The following is a 21,279-nucleotide window of genomic DNA, read 5'->3' as shown; positions in this document are numbered from 1 at the left end:
AAAAGTGATTTCAAAACATGGCTCACCTTTGGAACCTGTGCGAAACCTTAGGTGCAGAAGCTAAAATTTTAAAATTGTGCTATAAAATAAATGAAATTTTATTTTACAATTAAAAGTATACGTGATATATATTAGAGATAGGTGTAAGATGTTACAGAAAAAATTCAGATACACAGACTTAATCAGAAAATTATAAAAAAATCCTTAAGGCCAAGCCACCCTTGGCTCCCCACCTTAAATTTTGATTTAATAAGTTGTTTCACTTTAATAAGTTATTAAATATGTCAAAATGTATTTTGTTTTCTATGTATATGTGCGCTTTCCTTTCATCCAGTTAATCAATTTTTTTTAAATAATATTTTCTCTTGAATATTCTCGCGCCACCCCCCTAGGGGCGCCCCACAGGTTGAGAATCGCTGAGTTAGATGTTATAGGTTAAAAGATGAAATAAAAGATTTTAATCTTAAAAATTATTCAGACAAATATTTATAATTTTGTGAGTAAAAATAGTAGTCGATCGAAACAATATATTTATAATATTTGCTTATCTCCTATATTAATTTAGTACATTAAATACTCGTAATGTAATTTTATAACATAACCATTCGTTTGGTAATACTTCCGTTTATATGGTAACGGTTTGCCGGAAATTCTGGTTTCCAGGATTATAGTTCTTATTACCACATATAAAAAATACAAAACCAAAGAGTAAATTAAGCCAAATTAATGGTTTTAAATGCCACGCTCTAAGGCATCATGATAAAATTGCCAAATTTTTCTACAATTAACACATTTAAGTAGTGGATAAAAAGAGAAATTACAAATCACTATTTCTTTTCTTTTTAATTACTTTGTTCATTATGAGTATTGTATCCTCTTGACTTATGAATGAAATCTGATCTTCATAATATAAATTTGATCTTCGTAATCTAAATCTGATTAGTTTGTAACTAATGGTTTGATTGTGCTGATGAATAATATTTATTTACGTGTTAAATTTTGATCTGGAGAGGGGGCTAAGTTTAAGATCTATGCATAGTTATCTATGCCCGAAGTAAGAATTATATCCCATTATTGTTCCTCTCGGGTACTTAAGATGTCAAAAAGAACATTTTAAAATCCTGGTAGAACAGGGTTCTCCTTTGAAATTTGTTTCACCCAAAAAGAAGTGATTAATTCTTATAGAAGAAGTTATTATTTTTAAACACTTAATTTGTTATTTATTCATAGTCTTTCTGCTTTTAAATTTAAAACTTTAAAAAAGCAAACGAAATTTGTTGGAACTAGTGAACCTTTTCATTTCAAACTTCCCACGATATTCGTTTTGTTTTATCGAGAGATTTCAGCATATATGGCAACGTTACTTTTAAAAAGTAACGAGTAGAAGTGCAATTATTTTTAAAAAAAGTAACGAGTAAAAAGTAAAAAGTTCTTGTTTTAAAAAGTAACGAGTAAAAAGTACAAGTAAAAGTACAAGTACTAAACAAAGAAAGTAACGATTTAAAAGTACATTTCTAGGAAATCGAAAATTAAAAGTAACATAAAATTTTATTGAATAATATTCTTATGTTCTTTAATGTTTTGGCAAAATTGTTATTTATTTAATTATTTTTAATTTTTAAAAAGTTATGGACATTAATTTATTTTTAAATTCGGAAGAATATTATAATATAATTTTATAATATAATCGTATAATATAATTTTAAAATCGAATATAATTTTAGTATCAAACTTTTTATGGATTTGCACGAAAAAGAAATTTTATCAATTGATTTTAATTTTTAGTTTATTATTCTTATTTATTTAAATTACCATTGATTTAAAATTGTTTTACTCTATAGAAACGCGTTTTAAAAGCACAAACATAAACAAAGCAAACACGGGGTTTCGCCTGACGGAATAATTAAAATTTGTAAACGAATTTTAGTATCAGCGGTTAAATTAATACCTTCGAGTTTTCAAGAGTTAAAATAGTAATTATAAGAGTTTTCAATAGCACAAATAGTTCTGAAGACTTTAGAGATTTGACTGGGCTTTGTTTGGCAAGGTCGGGCATAAACATAATTTTAGTTAAAAATGTACTATGTAAAAAATGTATTTAGCAAAAAATGCATTAAGACAAAAATTTATTATTAGTGAGTTCAAAAAGAAAATTGAAAAACGTAATAACAAAATCCAGCATTTTTTATTTAAAATGTATTAAATAAATGCATAAAACTCGAAAATGAATGAAAATAACTAGCTAATTAATATTTTTATTCATTTTGCAAAATAATTGCGTTTTCAGCTTTTAGAAATCTTACCGAGTTTTAGAAAAAAGTAACGATTTCCTTCGACATTTCCGTTACAAATACTTGTACTTTTTCCCTAAAAAAGTAAGGAAAGTACAAGTAAAAGTACTAAATTTAAAAAGTAACGAAGTACAAGTAAAAGTACGTACTTTTTACTTGTACCGGCGGTACAAGTAACGAAAGTAAAAGTACTGCCATCTATGGATTTCAGTGATAAATTATGAAATTTCAAAGGAGTCATGAATTGTCGGCTTCTCTTTTATCCCGATAATCAGTTTCCGATCAATAATAGTTTTCTAAATTTGCATATGGCAACAGCACAACTTTATTTTAAAACTTAAAAGTTATCTAAAATTTTCATTTTATCATTAAAAAAAACTGATTGATTGTTGATAAATATACACTGAAGAACTGATAAGTTTCTCCCGGTTCGCATTCATGGCATCGAGCTGTTACGACGAAAATCATTTTTCCCTTTCATAATGATGAATACAAGAGATAACATGTTGCAGTTTAAAACAGCTTTAAATTAATGAATTTCTGATGTATAATCGTTATTACAACAGCTTTTAAATATTAATTAAGTACTCAGAAGTTAAATTAAGTAACAGGGTGCGTGGAGTTTTTAACAAGTGCTTAAAGGTGCTTTTTACATTGGGTGCTTTTAAAAAGGCCTATTTTTTCTGTTTTTCTATTGGGTGCTTTTAAAAAGGCCTTTTTATTCCTTTACTATGTCGATTTTCGTCAAGAATTGTGCAAAAAGCTTGGTTTGAAAAGCGCTAATTATGTCTTTTCATGTGGGTCCCCAGAGCAGTAAGGAATCACAAAGCTTCATCTCCTCAAAATTCCCATCTAAAATCAAAATTTAATAAACATAAGAATTAATTGCGGTATTTAATAGTAAGATTTTTCTTGAGGGACCGTCCACTAATTGCATAAAATGTTTGTAAACTTTTATTACATCGCTTGTAACTTATTACTTTTTTTACTAATTACTTTTTATTATTGTATTGTTACTTTTAAAATTTTCAGTTCTCTTAAGTTTTTTTTATGAAAAAACTCAATAATATTTCGAAGAAAGGTTTTAAAAATGTCTGAAGTGAGGGGATTTCTCTATTTTAAATGCAGCAAAAAATCTTATGTTATTCAGATTAGTCATTCCAAAAATCTCAAATTTATCTCTTACTGATTTAATTTAAAACAATTAGAATAAAAATTTCAATTGTCTTAGATTTGGAAAACATTATGAGTGTCAGGAACATTTAATAATTCTGACAAAAAAATTTTGCTTCAATACTCGTTGTATTTACATTTTAAAATTATTTAAATTTTTCTAATCATTTCATTAAAGAAATACTGAGCCAAGTAATAAATTTTAATAAAGTTCATTAGGGCCATTCACTAATTTATATTTTTAATATGAACTTTTTAAAGTTTTCTTAGTTTGCTTAGTTCTTTATATATCTTCATAAATTCGGCGTGATCAATAATATTAATCTTGTTAATGTTTTATTGAATATGCTTTTATAAATAATTTTTATTTAAATCTAAAACATACACTTGATAACCTTTTTAATTAATTATAATTTTGAATTAAATAAAGTAATTACTAATTTAAAAAAATAGAATGAGCCACTTAGTATTGAATATATTTAAAATTGTGCATAAATTGTTTTTTCGGTGACTAATATAATCAAGAGAAGACTTCTTTGTCAGGAACTATTTATTTTATCATGAAAATGTAGGGTCTTTGAAATTTATTTTGCAATTTGTTAATATATAAGTGAAGAACAATGGGAAGAAAACTTTTCAATTAATGCGTATATCCTAAATATGATATTTTTCTAAAGTACTTAAAATCATTTTTGAGTGCTTAAAATGTGCTTATTTTTTGTTGAAAAATTCGGTCACGCACCCTAAGTAAAATGAATTTATATATTAATCTTCTGAAATAATGAATTTATATATAATAATGAATTTATATATATTTATAATAATGAATTTATATATATTTACAATAATGAATTTATACATAGCATTAAAAAAATTTATGAATAAATTAACGAAATTTCCAACTATCTAAATTAAAGATGAACGTTATTAAATACCTGTGTTAAAATATATGTTATGCTAGTTAAATTAAATACTAATGATAATATTCGTAGAAGAAAAGATAATTATATTTCATAATAATCTACTAGGTGTTTCTTGGATTTAATAATCTTTTTTATTTAATTACGGGAACAAATTTTTATCTTTCTCCATAAACTGTTCGTTCAGATTTCAGCCACATATAACATTTATAACCGTTGCTTTACATTTATGTATTTACCGTGCGTTTTTCTATAAAAGTTAAGGGGAAAAAAGAAAGTAAAATATTTTTGCGCTATTTTTAGTTAAATCATTCTTTCTGTAATTTTTCCGCTTATATGGTAATGGTTTACCGGAAATTTTGATTTTCAAAATTATATTACCACACGTTTAGTAAAAAATACAAAACTGAAAAGTAAGTTTAACCTAATAAATGGTTTTCATACCATGCTCTATGGTATCAAGATAAAAATTACCAAATTTTACCACATTTACCAAATTGTATCACGTTATAAATACCATGCTTCATTTATCACCATGTCTTACTGATGATTTTACCAAAACCATTATCAGTATGCTTCGTTTAAACTGACGAGCTTTTTGTTGCTTCCATCATACAGTCAGAAACGCGGAAAATATTTAAATATTATTTTATTTAAATACTTAAATGCCAGAAAATATTATTTTATTTAAATACTTTTACTGCAAAATAAGATCTGTTTATAGAAGCACATGTTTTAGACATAATCTGAAACTAATCGAAAACATATTTGTAAACAGTAAATAAGCTTAAGCGAGCAACTATGTTTCCGGCTTTTCCCTTTAAAAGCAAATATGAACTCCTCTTTGTTCAAGGGAAAGAGGGAGCAAAACTGACATTTTTGGATATAACTATTGAGCAAGTCCCATCATTGGATTGATGTTGAATTGTAAGTTATGGACGTGATTAAATATTTCATTCATATTTATCGATTTAAGACCTTTGAGTTTTGAGAATGGATTCTCACATTTTATCGTTCAATAAATAATAAATATTTTTTTATCTTCATTTTCGTATTTTAAGTCGATATCTTTCCTAAAACAGAAAGTGCTTAAAAACTACGACGTAGTACATCGCAGAACTAAATTGTTGAATCGCTCATGTTTGGCGTAACAACTACACGATGGGAATTTTATATACTGTTAATAATTTCTGTTTCATTAAGTTCTAATTCATAATTTGATATTCAACTAATTGAGGTTTCTTTTTTTCACTTTTTTGCAATTTTATTTCGTAAAGTAAAATTATTCATAATTTTTTAAAAAATCTTTGTTGTTAAACTCGCCAGAGTTGCTTATTTTTTGCTAAATTTGCAAAACATTTGTAACTACCATTAAGTTTGTTGCAGAATCAAGCTCCCGGGGATGTTTTTTTTACAATAAATAACGTTATAATTCGAATAAACATTAAACTTTGTTAAATTTTTGAATGTGCATATAGATTCATTATAAATAAAAAACGAAAATTCCTTCGCAGGATTTTGGAGTATCTTTGGAGCAGAAATTCTTCACTTATGGAGTTGCTTGGACAGAAAGATACTTTTGAAAGCATTTAATGCAAAAATATTTCTCTGCACTGTAAAAAATTCCTGGATCAAATGACGATATAAGGTTCCGGAGCTTTAAATGCATCATCCGTGAAATCCATTTTACCGTAAAACTTATTTTTTCCGTAAAATATTATACCGTGATTTTTACAGTACTATTTATTTAATTAGAATGATTTAATGATTTTACTGCAATTATTACAGTAAAAATTACAGTATGTCAGTTTTTTGCTTCGTAACATGCTCCGGTAAAAATGGATTTTGCGTTAAAAAATACCGACAGTCTCAGAGCCGGTACTTTTTGCCGTCGTTTGATCCGGAATTTTTTACAGTGAGCCTGTAACTTTAATTGAATACTCAGTTTATTATAACGTAGCATAAATAATTTGATAACGATGCATGCAAGAGTAAAATTATAATTTTGTTTTATAGAAATTAACTTTCTTCACTGAGAAATAGTATGGTCAAAACTACCAGAATATGCTAAAATATACTGTGTTTCTGGCTTCATGGGAGCACCAAGAAGCTCGGAAATTTTTTACTTTGGTAACGATTTTGGTAAAAGTAACACTGAAATTTGTTTTATAATAAGTTATAAAATTTGGTATATTTTTCATGATACCTTAGGTCATATCATAAATATAATTTATTCAGTTCATTTTAACCATTTATTTTCGGTAATCGTTACCGTATGAACGGGGAAATTACCAATTGAATGGATTATATACTGTATATTTCGGTTTTTATTACCAGAATTGCGTTTTTTTATTATACGTGAAATATCATTACCATAAGATAAAATTTCGGTTATCAAACAAAATTAGAGGTTGTCAAAGTATCGAAAACTGATTTTTTTGTCGTATTAACCTAATGTGCATAAACATGAACAAACCTTTTTTCTTCCAGAAAAAACTACCTTTTTATCTACTTTAATATGTTTTGACATTGAGCTCCCATATACAAGATGTAAATATCTAGAATAAGATGTAAATATCTTATTATAAAATAATCAAATGTAATTAATTAATTTTTTTAAGTGCCTTAAAAAATCAAAAAAATTTTAGAAAAAAAATTTTTTTTCTCTAAATAAAGGAAATTTATATATATAATTTCGTATCGAGATTTCTGTTAATGAAATAGTTTTTAAAGATATTAAAACAATTAAATTGATAATTTTGCTTTTATTCGTTCGTTTTTTGTTTCGTTAAAAGTCTCAAAATTAAGCCAAATTTTTTTAAAAAGTTTTCAGTGCAATTACTTATTAGTTTAAGTAAAAAGTGTCAAATTTGCACTTTACCGGTCCTATATCCCTTCAAAAGATCCCTCATGATTAAAAACTTACGATATGCTTTTAAATTAATATTCATTGTGAGAAAAGTCCAGTACATTCAGACCCACAAATATTTCTGGTACAGTATTCGGACCCAAGTATTTCCCGTATGTTGAAGTAGAATATTTTGATCATACATCTGAACATAAAGCCAGAATAATTTAGAAAAATTTCAAACAAATTACATATTAGTTTAATTCAAGAAAAGGTGCAAAATATGCACTTTAAAAGTCCCATATCCCTTTAAAAGTTCCCGCATGATTAAAAACTTACGATATGCCTGTAAATTAATATTTATTGTCAGAAATTCCGGCACATTCGGACCCACATGTGCGTACATGGGTGATGAATATGGTTCTGCACTTGTTATCCACATCGCTCAGTGTAAATATCCGGTCGGTTGTCCGGAAATCGAAAAAGTTCATTATTTTATTTGTTCATAACTCTGTGGATGTGTCAGCAAAGCAAAGGGTCTTTTGCGGTAAGCGAACAGTTCATCGTCTCATATTTTGTAACGCCTTGGCTGGCGTTGCGTACTTCCGGTATCCTGTACCGTTCACGAATCTCACCGTGATTGGGCGAGATTGATATCGTGCATTGATGAATCGGAAATGATGTTAGTATTACGTAGTCTTTCGATTCTAAATTAAACTATTTTTTTTTTCTTCATCTGAAATGCACAATTATACATAATATCAAACATGCCAACGAAGAATTTTTTTCCTTAGTGGTAATGAAATGCCATTTGTGAGCAGATAATTAGTTCCCGTTTTGTAGTAAAAAATTTTTTAAATCAAATTTGTTTGAAGTTTATGAGTAGAATGGCGCCAAATGTCTCACAACAGCAATTTTGAAAATTATAAATGTTCTGCGGGTACCGTCGATTTGGCAATCAAAATTTTCAATAAAAAGAGAGAGAGAGCTGCGGTGGCTTAGGCGATATAGCATTCGCCTCCCTATAAGATGACCCGGGGCTCGAATCCTAGCGATGGCTGTTCAATTCGAATTCCACAGACGATTCGTACTGACCACAGTGCTGATGAAAAATATCCTCAGTGGTAGACAGATCATGGGTTAAATTTATCATTGCTGTCAAGCTAATCATGGGAGGTTTTCGTGGTTTCCCTCTCCTTGTAACGCAAATGCGGGTTAGTTTCATTAAGAAAGTCCTCCACGAGGACAAAATTTCTTCTAATAATCTAGGAGTTCTCTTGTCTTCTGTATTGGGTTCAAGATTGCAAGGCTACGGAGTTGATCATTAGTAGTCGTAAACCCGAAATTGGGTCAGCTGTTCAACGATAAATAAAATAAAATAATAAAAGAGAACCTTAATTAGTTGAATGTCAAATTATGAATAAATTCCTACAAAATTAAACAAATATTATGTACAGTATATAAAATTAACATGAATTTCTCTGCAGGGCTGCTCCATAAATTGTGTGTCTCTATAAAATTGCACGCTGCAGTTTTTGAGCACTTTCTACTTTTAGGAATAAAGCAAGAATCCAGTATAAATGCAAACATTTTACACGAAATATAATAAATTTTCCCAGGAATTCCAGGAGAATTTACAGGTATTATTGCATTTTTCGAAAGTAGTGCATACGAAGAAAGTATAAATATTTTACTCTGTAGTAAAATTTGAATTTCCATTATCGAAGTAATAGAGACTGTCAATTTCTAAACGCATAAATCATTATCGATTTTTAATCAATTTTGAACTTTCACGACATCAAACAAAACAATATCTTTCACAGAATGACGCGTTCTTCATAGAATGACTTTTTCCGAAAATTATGTGACTAATTTAATCTATAAAAGAACAACACTTTTAATATTGAACCTAATCAAAATAATATCATCATGATATTAAGAAGAAGTGATAAATGAGCATTGCAGGTAAATACCGTTATAGCTTTTATTAATTTTATACTGATATCAGTCAAAAAATATCTTGTCCTTCTTAGTGATTAATAGTCATATCACGTGATTTTTCTGATCAAATGCCAATAGGTTAGACAATAATTATATCTTTATTATATATGCTTGGAGAAAAGCATCGCATTTTTTATTGAAGTTTCTAATCGATAAAAAGCGACCACATTTGAAACATAAACAAAGCTTGAATTGACAATGTCCCTGTGCACATGCCAAATCTTAATGACCCATTCGCCTTTGTAACTGTGGAACAATGCTGTCATTTTCAGCACTAAACAATCCGAGCCGATGTCAAACGATGGCGTGAGGTCAGAACTTCGGACCAAACGATAATAAGCGAGAGGTGAAGAAACAACTCAACCTATGCTCCCCGCCTTTGTAATGACCATTAAAAATTCTTGGGCAACGCGACATTTTGTTTTGCGAAATTCGGCTCGACGTGCGCCGACTGAGACCCCCTTTTTTTGTTAAGTCCCTTTTTGTTTTGTACTTTTGTGGGTCAAAGGGTTTTTACATTTTTATCTTTTACAAATTATAAACAAGGGGACGCGCTCATCCGAGAAAAGTGTCACAATAGGTATTAGTGTACACTCATCAAGGATTTGTATAAGCTAACCTTTGCATCACATTTTAAAAGAATTGAAAAAAAAAGTATTTCGTAAAAGTGCATTCTATTTCTTTTGTAATTAAAATAAAGTTAGTTTAATTCATTGAATGCTAGTTGCTGTATTTCTCTAGGATTATTCGATAGTTTTTAAACAAATATAACAAATATTTTACAAAAATTATTCCAACAATTTTACTGTGTTGTTTTTGGCATAAATATTTCTCATTAATCAGAGGTTTAAAAAAAGAAAAATTTCTTAAAAGTATGAACATTCGTTTGTCAATTTTTAATAATTTAATTTTCCCTCTAATTTTCACAAAACTTTAGTGTTTTAACTGGAAACAGTGTTCTGTTAATAGTCAGAGAAAAAAAATGCAAAAAGTTCGAATATCTACATTCCTTGGATAGTTATTAATTTGATTTTCTCTTTCTCTGTATAAGCGTTAGCGGGAAACAGTCTTAATTTTAACATTGTTTTTTGCCGAGTAAATACGTGTTGAGAAAATTCATATACGGTCATGTGCCGCTATTTAGTTTGCTAACAAATATAAAAACAAAGACTCAAAAGAAGCCAATTATGTTTATTGAAAAACCTAAAACTTGCATGACACAATCTTGAAATTATTATATTTTAAATGCATAATAATAAAATCTTAAATAATTTCGCTAGTTAGCTTAGAATTTTCGAATCAATAGAGTTGTAAGTTAAGCGACTAGTAAGAGCCTCATGACCCTATTATTTTGTCTTGCATTATACTTATAGCATTTTGAATCGACTAAATGCATTAAGCACATATATTTTGGTCTAAATTAAGGAAGCAAATTACTGAGGGCATTTTCGATTAGCCATAACCTTTCCAGATGTTAAATCTGGAAACACTCATTTCATAAGTGTTGCAGACCATTAAAAATTTAAAACTTATTACTTCATTTAAAAATATAAAAACTTATATACTAAAAATCTTATACACTATAAAAATATAAAAACTTATATACTAAAAGAACTTACATACTATAAAAATATAAAAACTTATATACTAAGAATATAAAACTTATACATCATCCTTCGTTTTATAGGCTATATCACTATTCCTTAAACGATATGGAGCACAAGTCTATATCTTTGTCTAGAATTCAGAATCAACGATCGCAATTGCTATTATGCTGTTTCCGTAAAATTTTCAATCAAAATTTTCTGCGAAGGAAAAGGTTAAGCATCAATAATTTAATCTCAGAAAATTAAGTAAATTAACCATCATTAAGATCAATATAATCCTAATGCACCTGTAATTTAATCTTAAGGAAATTGCTGAAATAAAATTTTGTTCTACACAGAAAAAAAGTTCTGGTAAAATTACCGTATAGTATGGCAAAAACAGTTCTGATAAAAAGTAAACAAAATTCTGGTTACTAAAACCAAAATATAACCATTCATTTGGTGATTTTTTCCGTTCTTATGGTACCGGGGCTTACGGGGAATTCCGGTTTTCAAAATTATAGTTCTTATCACCGCACATTTAGTAAAAAATACAAAGCTGAAAAGTAAATTTAACCGAATAAACGGCTTTTAGGCCAAGAGCTAAACTAACATTATAAAACAACTGAATTTATCAAATTTTATCACATATTATAAAACCAAAATTTATTGTTAATTTTACCAGAATCATTACAGAACGCTTCGGTCAAAATTACCCAGCTTTTTTTGTGTTCCCATAGAGCCAGAAACACTATACCTTATTCAGGTAGTTTTGCCATACTTTTTTTTCTCTGTTTCGTAAATAGTATTGAATTTGGTTTTAAATAATTAAATAAATACTTTAAAACATTGTTGATTGACCTAAAAACTTTAACCCTTTGGTCTTAAATGATTGACTGGATTATTGAGAGCATCTTTCCTTTCCACCTTAAGCCTTATGCTCTCATAATTTGATCATAAACAAAATTTTTATTGAGTGCAAGTTATAATTTTGCACTTGTATTTCAGATCTTCCGAATCAAGTGCCACCTCTCACTCCAGGGACAAATCAGAAAATGGCACAGGCTATATCTGCCAGTTTCAGTAGTTGGGAAAAGGAAAGAGAGCAGTATCATATAACGGAAGGTATGGAACATTAATTATTTAATGTTATTTAATTAATTTATTTATTTATTTATTAATTTTATCATATTACGATTAGGATTTTCACCATTTATCATGTAAAAACATAATGTATTTTCATTAAAACAAGTTTGAAGATTGCTAATACACTAGGTCTTACAGCTTTTGCTCGGCAAAATAAAATGTAACTTGTAATTGAATACCCATAACAGCGTCGGCAACCATTGCGAATTTTTAATATATAAAGGTTTTACTCTGTAAAAAATTCCAGATGAAATTACAGTAAAAAGTACGAGCACTCAGAGAACCGGTACTTTTTTTTTCTCCGTAAAACCCATTTTTCCGGAACCAAAAATGGATTTTATACAGTAATTTGATCTGGAATTTTTTATGTACTTCTCAATAACACCACAAAAGAAAACTTCAATTCATTAAATATTTTTTGTCGTTTCTTTAAATATTTTACTACTATATAATGTTGAATATATTAATATTTAAAGAAGTTTTCTGCTCAGACTAGTCCTTAAGAATAATCCTTAAGAAGTAGTTTAAAACATATTCACAGCTCTTAGTACATTCCTCAAGTCAACCATCATTGGCAGCGGTCAGTAAGTGGGTGGGTGTCCACCTTGTTCAGCTTGCGAAGGAACTGATGGTACGCGATATCGGTCTTCCTAAACTGTTCTACCGTAAAATGTTCGATTTTACGCGCAAGTTGTGACCAAACCGGGGTAGCCATCCCCTGTGCTGAGATCAAAATGTTTTCGAATCATTCTCAGGAATGTTTCCCAAACCGTCACAAATAGCCGATTGTGCTGCTGTTGTGCTACGTAAATAAAGTACTATTACAGGGTGCGTAGCGATTTTAAAAGGTGCATATTTTCGATTTTCGTTTTTAAAAGCCCTTAAAAATGCTTTTCTTCCTTGGGCGTTTTTAAAAAGTACTTAATTTTCCCTTTTCCAAAATGAGATTTTTCCTTTGCCATATTGATTTTCGCTACGAATTATGCAGAAAGACACTGTTCACATTGTTCTATTCAACGTTTTCACAATTAATTCAACCCCAATCTATTTCGACGTATCGTCAGTCTGTAGCTTATATAGTCACAAACTTTCCAATCCTACCTAATAGTGATTTTTTTGAAGTGCTTACAAATATTATTTGAGTGCTTGAAAAGTGCTTAAAAGGTGCTTATTTTTTGTTGAATAATTTGGCAGCGCACCCTGTATTACAATTATTATTAAATATATAGCATTATATAATCAGCTGCATGCATAGAAATTTAATATTTTTTTTCTGACAGATCATTGAATAAGACAGCTTTAATGTGTTTCGTTAAAAGCTTCTTCTTCTTGTTAAAGTTGATCTTTCTAAATTCATTAAAATGTCACTTATAACTTTCTTCCATTAAGACAATATTGCTACAAGTGATAAAAATCAACCACTTCTTATCTTCTTTCTTTGAAGTAAGTGCAGAAATTTTTAAAGGAAGTTCGGGTAAGTTACAATAGGGTATTAAGATTAGACATACCCTTACCGTTAATCTTCATCACCACACCGTAAATAATCTACAAATTACCGCTAATTCTCCAATAAAAACATTGCACTCTGTATTAAGTGTTTTTATACCGTTCACGTTTCTTAACAGCAAAATGGTAGAGAGCTAATGATCAGAGCACCTAAGGTCGGATCTTTTCTTTTAAATTGGATGACTAAATAATTTCGTTTGAAAAGATGGACGATAAAGAGAGAATTTTATAACTTTTTCCCTTCTTTTTTTCGCGCCAAATCGTGCGTATCGGTCAAGGGTGACCGACCTGTGTTTAACAGAATTAAGTTTCTACGGAAACTTTTGAATATTTAAAGGTATTGCATTTCCTTCGTTTTCTACAGAACTTGAAAATAATACCATAAAAACCGGCTACATCATGTGATGTTCCATTCCAGAGATTGTTTGTGTTTGTTCTGCTTAAAATTATAAGTTGATACTTAAGTGGGTTTATTTTTTGAATTTTTAAAGCAATCAGTATTGATATTGTTGTAGAACTTTTTCAACAGACTAAGCAGCTTACTTTAAATTTTCATTGATTTATTTTATTCAATGAACGCGTAAGTTTAAATAATTTTTTCTCTCAATTCTTTTTCCTCTATGCCTTGTAAACTAAATTTGGATCATAGCCTTTATATTGATCCAACTACTACTACCATTTGGGTAGTTCTCAAAGATGGTAGCATAACGCAGATCTAAACTTTAAGCTCTGATAAAAATTAAGTTTTTAACTAACAGCAAAATTTTTAGAGTAAATTTATTATTCGATCTAGTGACATGAATTGACATAAATTATTCCAAAAAATTTTCTATAAATTCCTTAAAAAAAAAATTCTTTTTTTTCAAAAAAGATGTCCTATTTTGGTCATTTATGATGTTAATTTAACAAATGCAGCACAAAAGAAAAAACAAACTAAATACATAATGTCTAGATGTTTGCAAATAAAAATAAGAGTATAAAGTTTAAATAGGATTATTCGGTAATATCCTTAACAAATGACAACAATTGATAAGTTCTATTTTAGTGTGTGAATCATTTTTAGAAAAGCAATTTTGTGTTTTGATGCATATTTAAAACTGTAACATTAAAAACCACGCTATTATTATAAATAAAAAAAATAAAATTAGTACTTAAAATTTATTTATCCATTCTTAAAATAATTTCTCAAGTATTTAAGTATTTTCTTATATTTTTATGTAATATTTCAATAACAAATTATTATTTTCTTTTACGTGATAAATAGAATTGGTTAAAAAATGTAATGTAATATTTCAATAACAAATTATTATTTTCTTTTACGTGAAAAAAAGAATTGTCTAAAAACTGCAACGTAGCAACGTTAATAGCTCTTCCCATTAGTTTGTGGTTTAAAATGGTCTGTTGTCCTAAAATTCGATGAAAAAAAATTGTAGCTTAAATTTTACTTAAATAGAAAAGTATATTGTGAATATTTAGTACTTATAACATAAATTATCGTATCAATGGAATTCAGAATTTGTAGCTTTTAACGTTATTGTTCTTACCTTTCGAGAAATGCCTGCATTTAAAAATTGATTTATAGAAAAATATAAAGAACTGAAATTTCTTGTTGATGTTATAGCATAAGAAATGTTGAAGAGTTTATTAAGTAATTAGAAATTGCAATTTTGTTGCTGTTGTTTTGAATTTTAAATATTTTCTTAAAACAAACTTCAATTTTGGCTTTATAATTGTTTTAAACTTTATATTTATTACAATTAGTTCAAATGTTTTTACATTAATGTAACGTAATTTGACATATCTTATGCAAATTAATTAAGTCGCACATCTTGCGATTTTTAAGTAAAACGTTCTTAAAATGGGAACAAATTTTTTTTTATAACCCATTTTAGCTTTTGCATAATTTTTAAAAAGCACGGCGAGCATTGGATTACAGATTATATTATAGCAATAATTGGAAGCTAATTTCATCGATCATATAAAATTTCATTTAAAATGAGCCCTTTAACATTAAGAAAAAAAATATCATTGAAAAATGGAATTTATATTTCATTAAAGACCCCCAAGAAATAAGCTAATTTTAAAATAAAACATTAGAAATTTTCTGCAGATTCAGCAATCTGTAATTTTTTACCCTAAAAAAGCATTGGTATACCTTTGATTTAATTCAAAAATAAGTTTTAATTTGGAAGTTAGAAACATATTTCCGCAATTAATGGAAGGTTGATATTATATATATTTATAAAAACTAAATATATATAAAAAAATAGTTTTTCTTTTTCACTTTGAAATAAAATTTTTGTTAAAAGTAATTTTGGATTTAAATCTGTTATACACTTAACAATTAAGTAAAATAAGCTAAATTTGGAACTCATTTTATCCTATTTTTAAACCCTGGTGGTGAAACCTGTAAAGTTGACCTTGTTTATTAGGAACAAGAACTGAATTAATCTTATGCAATAAAAAAGAGCAATCCCTTTGTAACCTCCCTACGCTTATTTCATACGTTGATAGCAGAAATACGTTAAATTTGTCTAGAAATGTCGTTAAGAGCAATCTTTAACCTTTTCAAGTTAACCCAGGAAAAAACTTACAAGACAATTTTCTAAGCCATTATGTTAAGCATTAAAATTTCACTGAATTTATAAAAAAGAATTAAGAGTTCATCTAAACCCCTTTATGAGTTTTCCATTAGAGGAAATTATTAAGTAATTTTGTAACGAACATTTGTAAGTACAAACAACAATATTAAATTTAAAATTTTGTAATGAATATAATGTTATGTTTTCTAAATTTTTATTTGTTCTAGTGTATTAATATTTTTACAAAAAATTATACATAATAAGTGTCTGGCATACATCTCTAACAAAATGTCCATATTGACTATTATACCGTATTGTTTGGCGCAGCATATCCTTACTTGGACTTTGTGCCATTAAACCCTACATTCAATCAATCAATCAATCAGTCCAAATTGACTACTAAAACAACGCACCACAAGTGGTCAACTTATGGAGGTTTCACTGTATATGTTCCACGTCTTCAGAGCGAAGAATATAAATGTGAGTTACTTATATATTCTTTGTCCAAAGTACTCTAATGAACTTAATTTTGTTTTGTCTCAAACTGAGTCTATGACACCGTTTGATTTTGTTATTTTCAGTGCGTAATGTCATTTGAGTTCTTGTTTTTGTGCCATTAAACTCTAAAATCAATCCACTTTTCAGGCTATTTCTTAGAGAAAATATTAAGGCTGAGATCTCCAATGTCGATATCAACTCAGTATACAAATGAAGATTACTGTATACGGTTTGAATTCATTTTTTCGCGTGACTTCATCTCGTGTGAGCTAACGGTTTCATTTTGTGGGTGAATAGTAAATAATCATTTTCAAGACTGCAAAAAGAACTATCTGCCAGACCGTGTCGACAAAGACACCTGGAAAGAAAACGATTTTCCCTTTTTTTAAACTTTCCCCATCGTCTGAAATATTATATATGCCCGAGTTTTTTTTCCTTCTTTGCTTCACTTCGTTTCTCTTATCTATTTGATTGAAGATTTTGATTTTTGAGTATCAGCTGCTTGCAAATGAGTTGTTGTTGGCAATTAGTGAAGAAAAAAAAAAGCTTCTGCAACTATCCTTTTGATTTTTTTTGTAATCAATATTATTATTTGTCAGCAGATGTTAAAATGTAACATAACACTATATTTTATCGAAAGTTTGCATCGATTGTATTGTATGAAATACCAATTATAACGTTAATAAAATATACGTTTTTAGGGGGACCAGGCTCTAAAATTTTAAACATTTTTGAGCTTAGTTGAACCGTGTTACAATGTAAATCAGTTTTTTTTTTACTTTTGATCTCACGATACAATGGCTCAACTCGAACCAAAATATGATATAGTTGAATCATATTACAATGTAATAAATAATTCTTATACTTGATTGCATGATAATAGTTAAGTCTTAACCTGAACATGGAAAAGTTGAGCGATGTTACGTTTCAAATTAAACCTTCTTACTCTTAACTCCTCGACATTATATGGAGGAACTAAAGCGGAAACGAGGTTCAACATTACACTTTAGAAGTGATTATTACAGTGAATTTTGACAAAATGTTCTTTGCTTTTTCTGACAGTCCAAATCTTGAAATCGGGCACAATTTAAATTAATCCTTTCTACACCTACATTAATCTTTCTTACCTAACAACTTGTCTGCTTTAAAAGGGGACTTTTATTCTGTAGGCTAGCAAACAATTACAGATTTCTTTTAAGATATCGAACAATATGCTAACAATATTGATACTACCGTACTTAAGCCTAAATTTAAATATCGTAATTTAAATTTTTTCCTTCTGAATAGTTTAAACATGCTATTTAAACAAATGCTATCACTAAACAATTCAAAAGACTTAATACAATCCTAATTCACAGTCCATATAATAATTAGCTATCAAAATAGTTACTAAATAGTATAAAGAAGTTTTTAAAAAGCTAACACTAATAATGTGAAACAATGCAAATTGTTTTGAAACTTTAAGGCAGGGGTCGCCAAACTTTTTTGATCATCGACCCCTATATAATTTTTCGAAATCTCCATCGACCCCCACAAAAGTAATTTTCTGCTAATTAAAATAAAACTCTATTAGATACTGTGTTTGTACATTTATTTTATGATTTTAAACATTTATTAAAGTAATAGTACATTGTGTAACAACAGTTTTATGAAAAATATATTAATATTGAAATTTAAATACCTTATTATTAAATATTAAGTAATTATGCATAAGTAGATATAATAAGTCAAGTAACTAAAGATTTACTGCTTCTTGATCAATGAGATGAGTGTGCCTGGTGCTTTTTTGCAAGGTTCGCTGTATTGGGTTCAAAATTGGTTAATTTTAATTTTCGTCAAAATTGGTCAATTTTGTAATTTTCGTAAAAAAAAAAATACAAAGTGTGCTATAGTTTTTTCGCGGGCTGTACTTATCCATATTATTAATGCTTACCTTCTTTTTTGTGCATTGATAATTAAAATTGATATCTAAACCAAACGAATGCTTTTATCGAAACAATAACTAATTATCCAAAACTATAAAAGTTTTAATAATGACACTGCAAATATTCAACAAAGTTTGCAAAGATAGCTGAAACTGCGTATGATATTTGTAACGTCGATGCTCGTCACACGTGACATTTGGACAAGCGCACATATGTCACGTTGACTGCGCTGAGTTCGTGCCACTGCGGGGTGGTACGTAAATACTTGTTTCACCCCAATAAATATACGTAGATTAATTTATGTTTTATAAAGAAACTGATATTGAGTCAATTATAAAAAAAAATTCACAAATTTTACATACTTAATTAGATATGTGTGATTTGCGTATTGAGAACTGTTTTTTTTTTCGACCCACAATCGACCCTTCCGATGCGGATCGACCCCTAATCGCCCCCCTGTCTCAGATCGACCCCCGCTTTTGTTAAATAGACCCCTGGGGGTCTATATAGACCACTTTGGCGACCTCTGCTTTAAGGTTTATCCAAGTTGTACCATAATACCATGTAATCAACTTTACACTATATTGAAGATACAGTTATTTTATATGGTATTATGGTTCGACACGCTCCAAAACTTCTAAACGTATATGAAAAATGTAGGTGCCAATAAGCTTTGATATTTCATGCAATTAGTTTCTATGAAATAGATGGTAGTTCAAAAAGTGTCGCAATGTGCCATATTTTATTTGAAAAGAAAACCCGTAAGCGATTTGATACGTAGAGGATTTTCAAGATCGTTAATTCTTTAAACTATCGAAGAATAAAGGAATATAATTGTCGAAACGCTGTTTGAAATTCTACTGAAATCCAGTAGTTAGCACATTGTTAAAAGTTTTGGGGCACACGGAACCATAGTATTGGTCAAATTGCTGCAATCTTAATGCGATGCGTAGTTGATTGTGCAAATTAAACTTGATTACTCGATGCAATGATTCAACAACAACGAAACTATGGTTCTATATTCTGTTGCAAAGTTAAAAGAAGAAATAATCATTATACTTATGGAGAGAAACTTGCTACATGTAAGTGCACGCCAAATGGATGCGAGGTTTCCAACGCGAACGTATATCAACAACGACAACGATCATTTAAAAAACTGATGAAAGAATAATAAATATTTTTTTCTGCAAACGGTTTTCTTCTACGGCGAAGCAAAAGTAAAAATTATTTTTCTCACACTTCATTTGTTAAGGGCCATTTTAAGTGGTCCAATCAAATCCAATACTGTTACAACGTCATATAGTTGTTTCTTTTTTAAGAGCTCCTTTTTCATCGAGAAGTTCTTTCTTTGTTTTCAAGTTCTCCTAATTTATTGAAATATGTCTCCAAGTCTAGGATTACAATATGACTAGCAAACTATTTTTTTTTTAATTATTCTATGATATATCGTAAAAGATAGCACGAATGAAAGTTTTGTCTGCTATGTTTAACTTTCAAAAACTTTTAGATTGCTTTTGAAAGCACATTTGTATAGTTCTATAACGAAATAAAACGGAACTATATGCATTCGCAGATGATTACTTAAATCCTAACACCGCAATATTCTTTTCATAACTTACAATGGAGTACAGATTCTAAGTTGAACCGATTTTTCTTTGTAAAATTTAGAAGCTAATTTTAATAAAATTTTTCTCATAGAAAACATAATTTCAATGTTTTGCTCTTTAACATTTAAAAGACAACAATTTAGCAAAACCTGTCCCCGATAACAAAGGATATAACTAATAGGCTACTTCATTAACATAATGATAAACATTAACCTGAAAGTTTTTTCTGTAATTCGAAAGAAACGAGATTGCAATGGAAGCGAAATGATCAGAGAAAGAGGCGCGTGCCAGTGTCAAATAATCCCAGAAGGCTATATATCATACATTTGGAGAGAGAATGAGGCACATTAATGCATGCCATCCCCGAAGCGGCTCATTAATCAGTCAAGAGCCTATGGACATTTTTCACTTGCATATTTTGCTCAGCAGCTGCCGCAAGTGCAAGAAAGCAGATGTCGTCATAACTTTAAGCGGCGCGTGCCACTGAAGAATTCTCTTATTATTTTTCCATAATTATTTTTCTCTTCATTATTGTTGATCCTTTGAATACACCTAGTTCAAGTGCATTTAAAGTAATTGAGAGCAAGAAAAAATGTATACTGCAATTTTTTTTTAAAAAATTCAACAATTATGTATTTTATTTCTACTTTTTTTAGATCTTAATTAAAAATAGATAGTTAGTTTTATAAGTACTATTTAATATATTTTCAAACTTTTCTTTTTTACAATGCCCACATGGGGAATGACCTTTCGTCTATCCAGGCATCTGAAGCCCGGGATTCGAACATAGAGCCTTTTTGATGCACGGCCAGTTTCCTGACCTCTACACAGTCTGGTCGGCTATATTTCCAAACTAATTTTACATATATCTGGCAGAATTATGTCGACTGTTCTACAACAAGACCTGAGTTAATTACAAACGCTATTCGTGTGTCCTCGAAAATAAGAAAACAATACTCGCTAGTAAAATTATTAAATTTTTTTTTCTTTCAATTTCGAATAATTTTAGTATACAAACTAAAATTTCAAAAAAGCAGCCTTAATTAGGCAAACAAAAAAATTATTAATGTATAACGTAATGAAATAAAAATTATTAACAGTCTGAGAGTTTCAGTAAAATTTGATCTTAAATTGTTCTTCTAAGGAAGAGGAGTAAAAAGTTCTGCAGGTAACATAAATTGTTCTGCAGTGGCTTC

At 28.9% G+C, this 21,279-nt stretch overlaps 1 protein-coding gene across 4 annotated transcripts in view; it reads left to right on the top strand.

The window, feature by feature from the left end:
• LOC107446306 (protein c-ets-1-A) overlaps nt 1–21,279 on the top strand; it is a 188,835-nt gene that overhangs the window by 105,985 nt on the left and 61,571 nt on the right. For all 4 annotated transcript variants that reach the window (XM_021145115.4, XM_021145116.4, XM_021145117.4 and 1 more), the window contains one exon: nt 11,828–11,944. In XM_021145115.4, coding sequence (XP_021000774.1) covers nt 11,828–11,944 — 117 coding nt within the window. The remainder of the gene's footprint in view (nt 1–11,827; nt 11,945–21,279) is intronic.

Source organism: Parasteatoda tepidariorum, chromosome 2, assembly GCF_982258835.1.
Source record: "Parasteatoda tepidariorum strain Cologne lab strain chromosome 2, Ptep-v5.0, whole genome shotgun sequence".
NCBI classification, from domain to species: domain Eukaryota; kingdom Metazoa; phylum Arthropoda; class Arachnida; order Araneae; family Theridiidae; genus Parasteatoda; species Parasteatoda tepidariorum.
The sequence above is the reverse complement of the archived record's forward strand: the minus strand, read 5'-3'. Positions and strand labels throughout refer to the sequence as shown.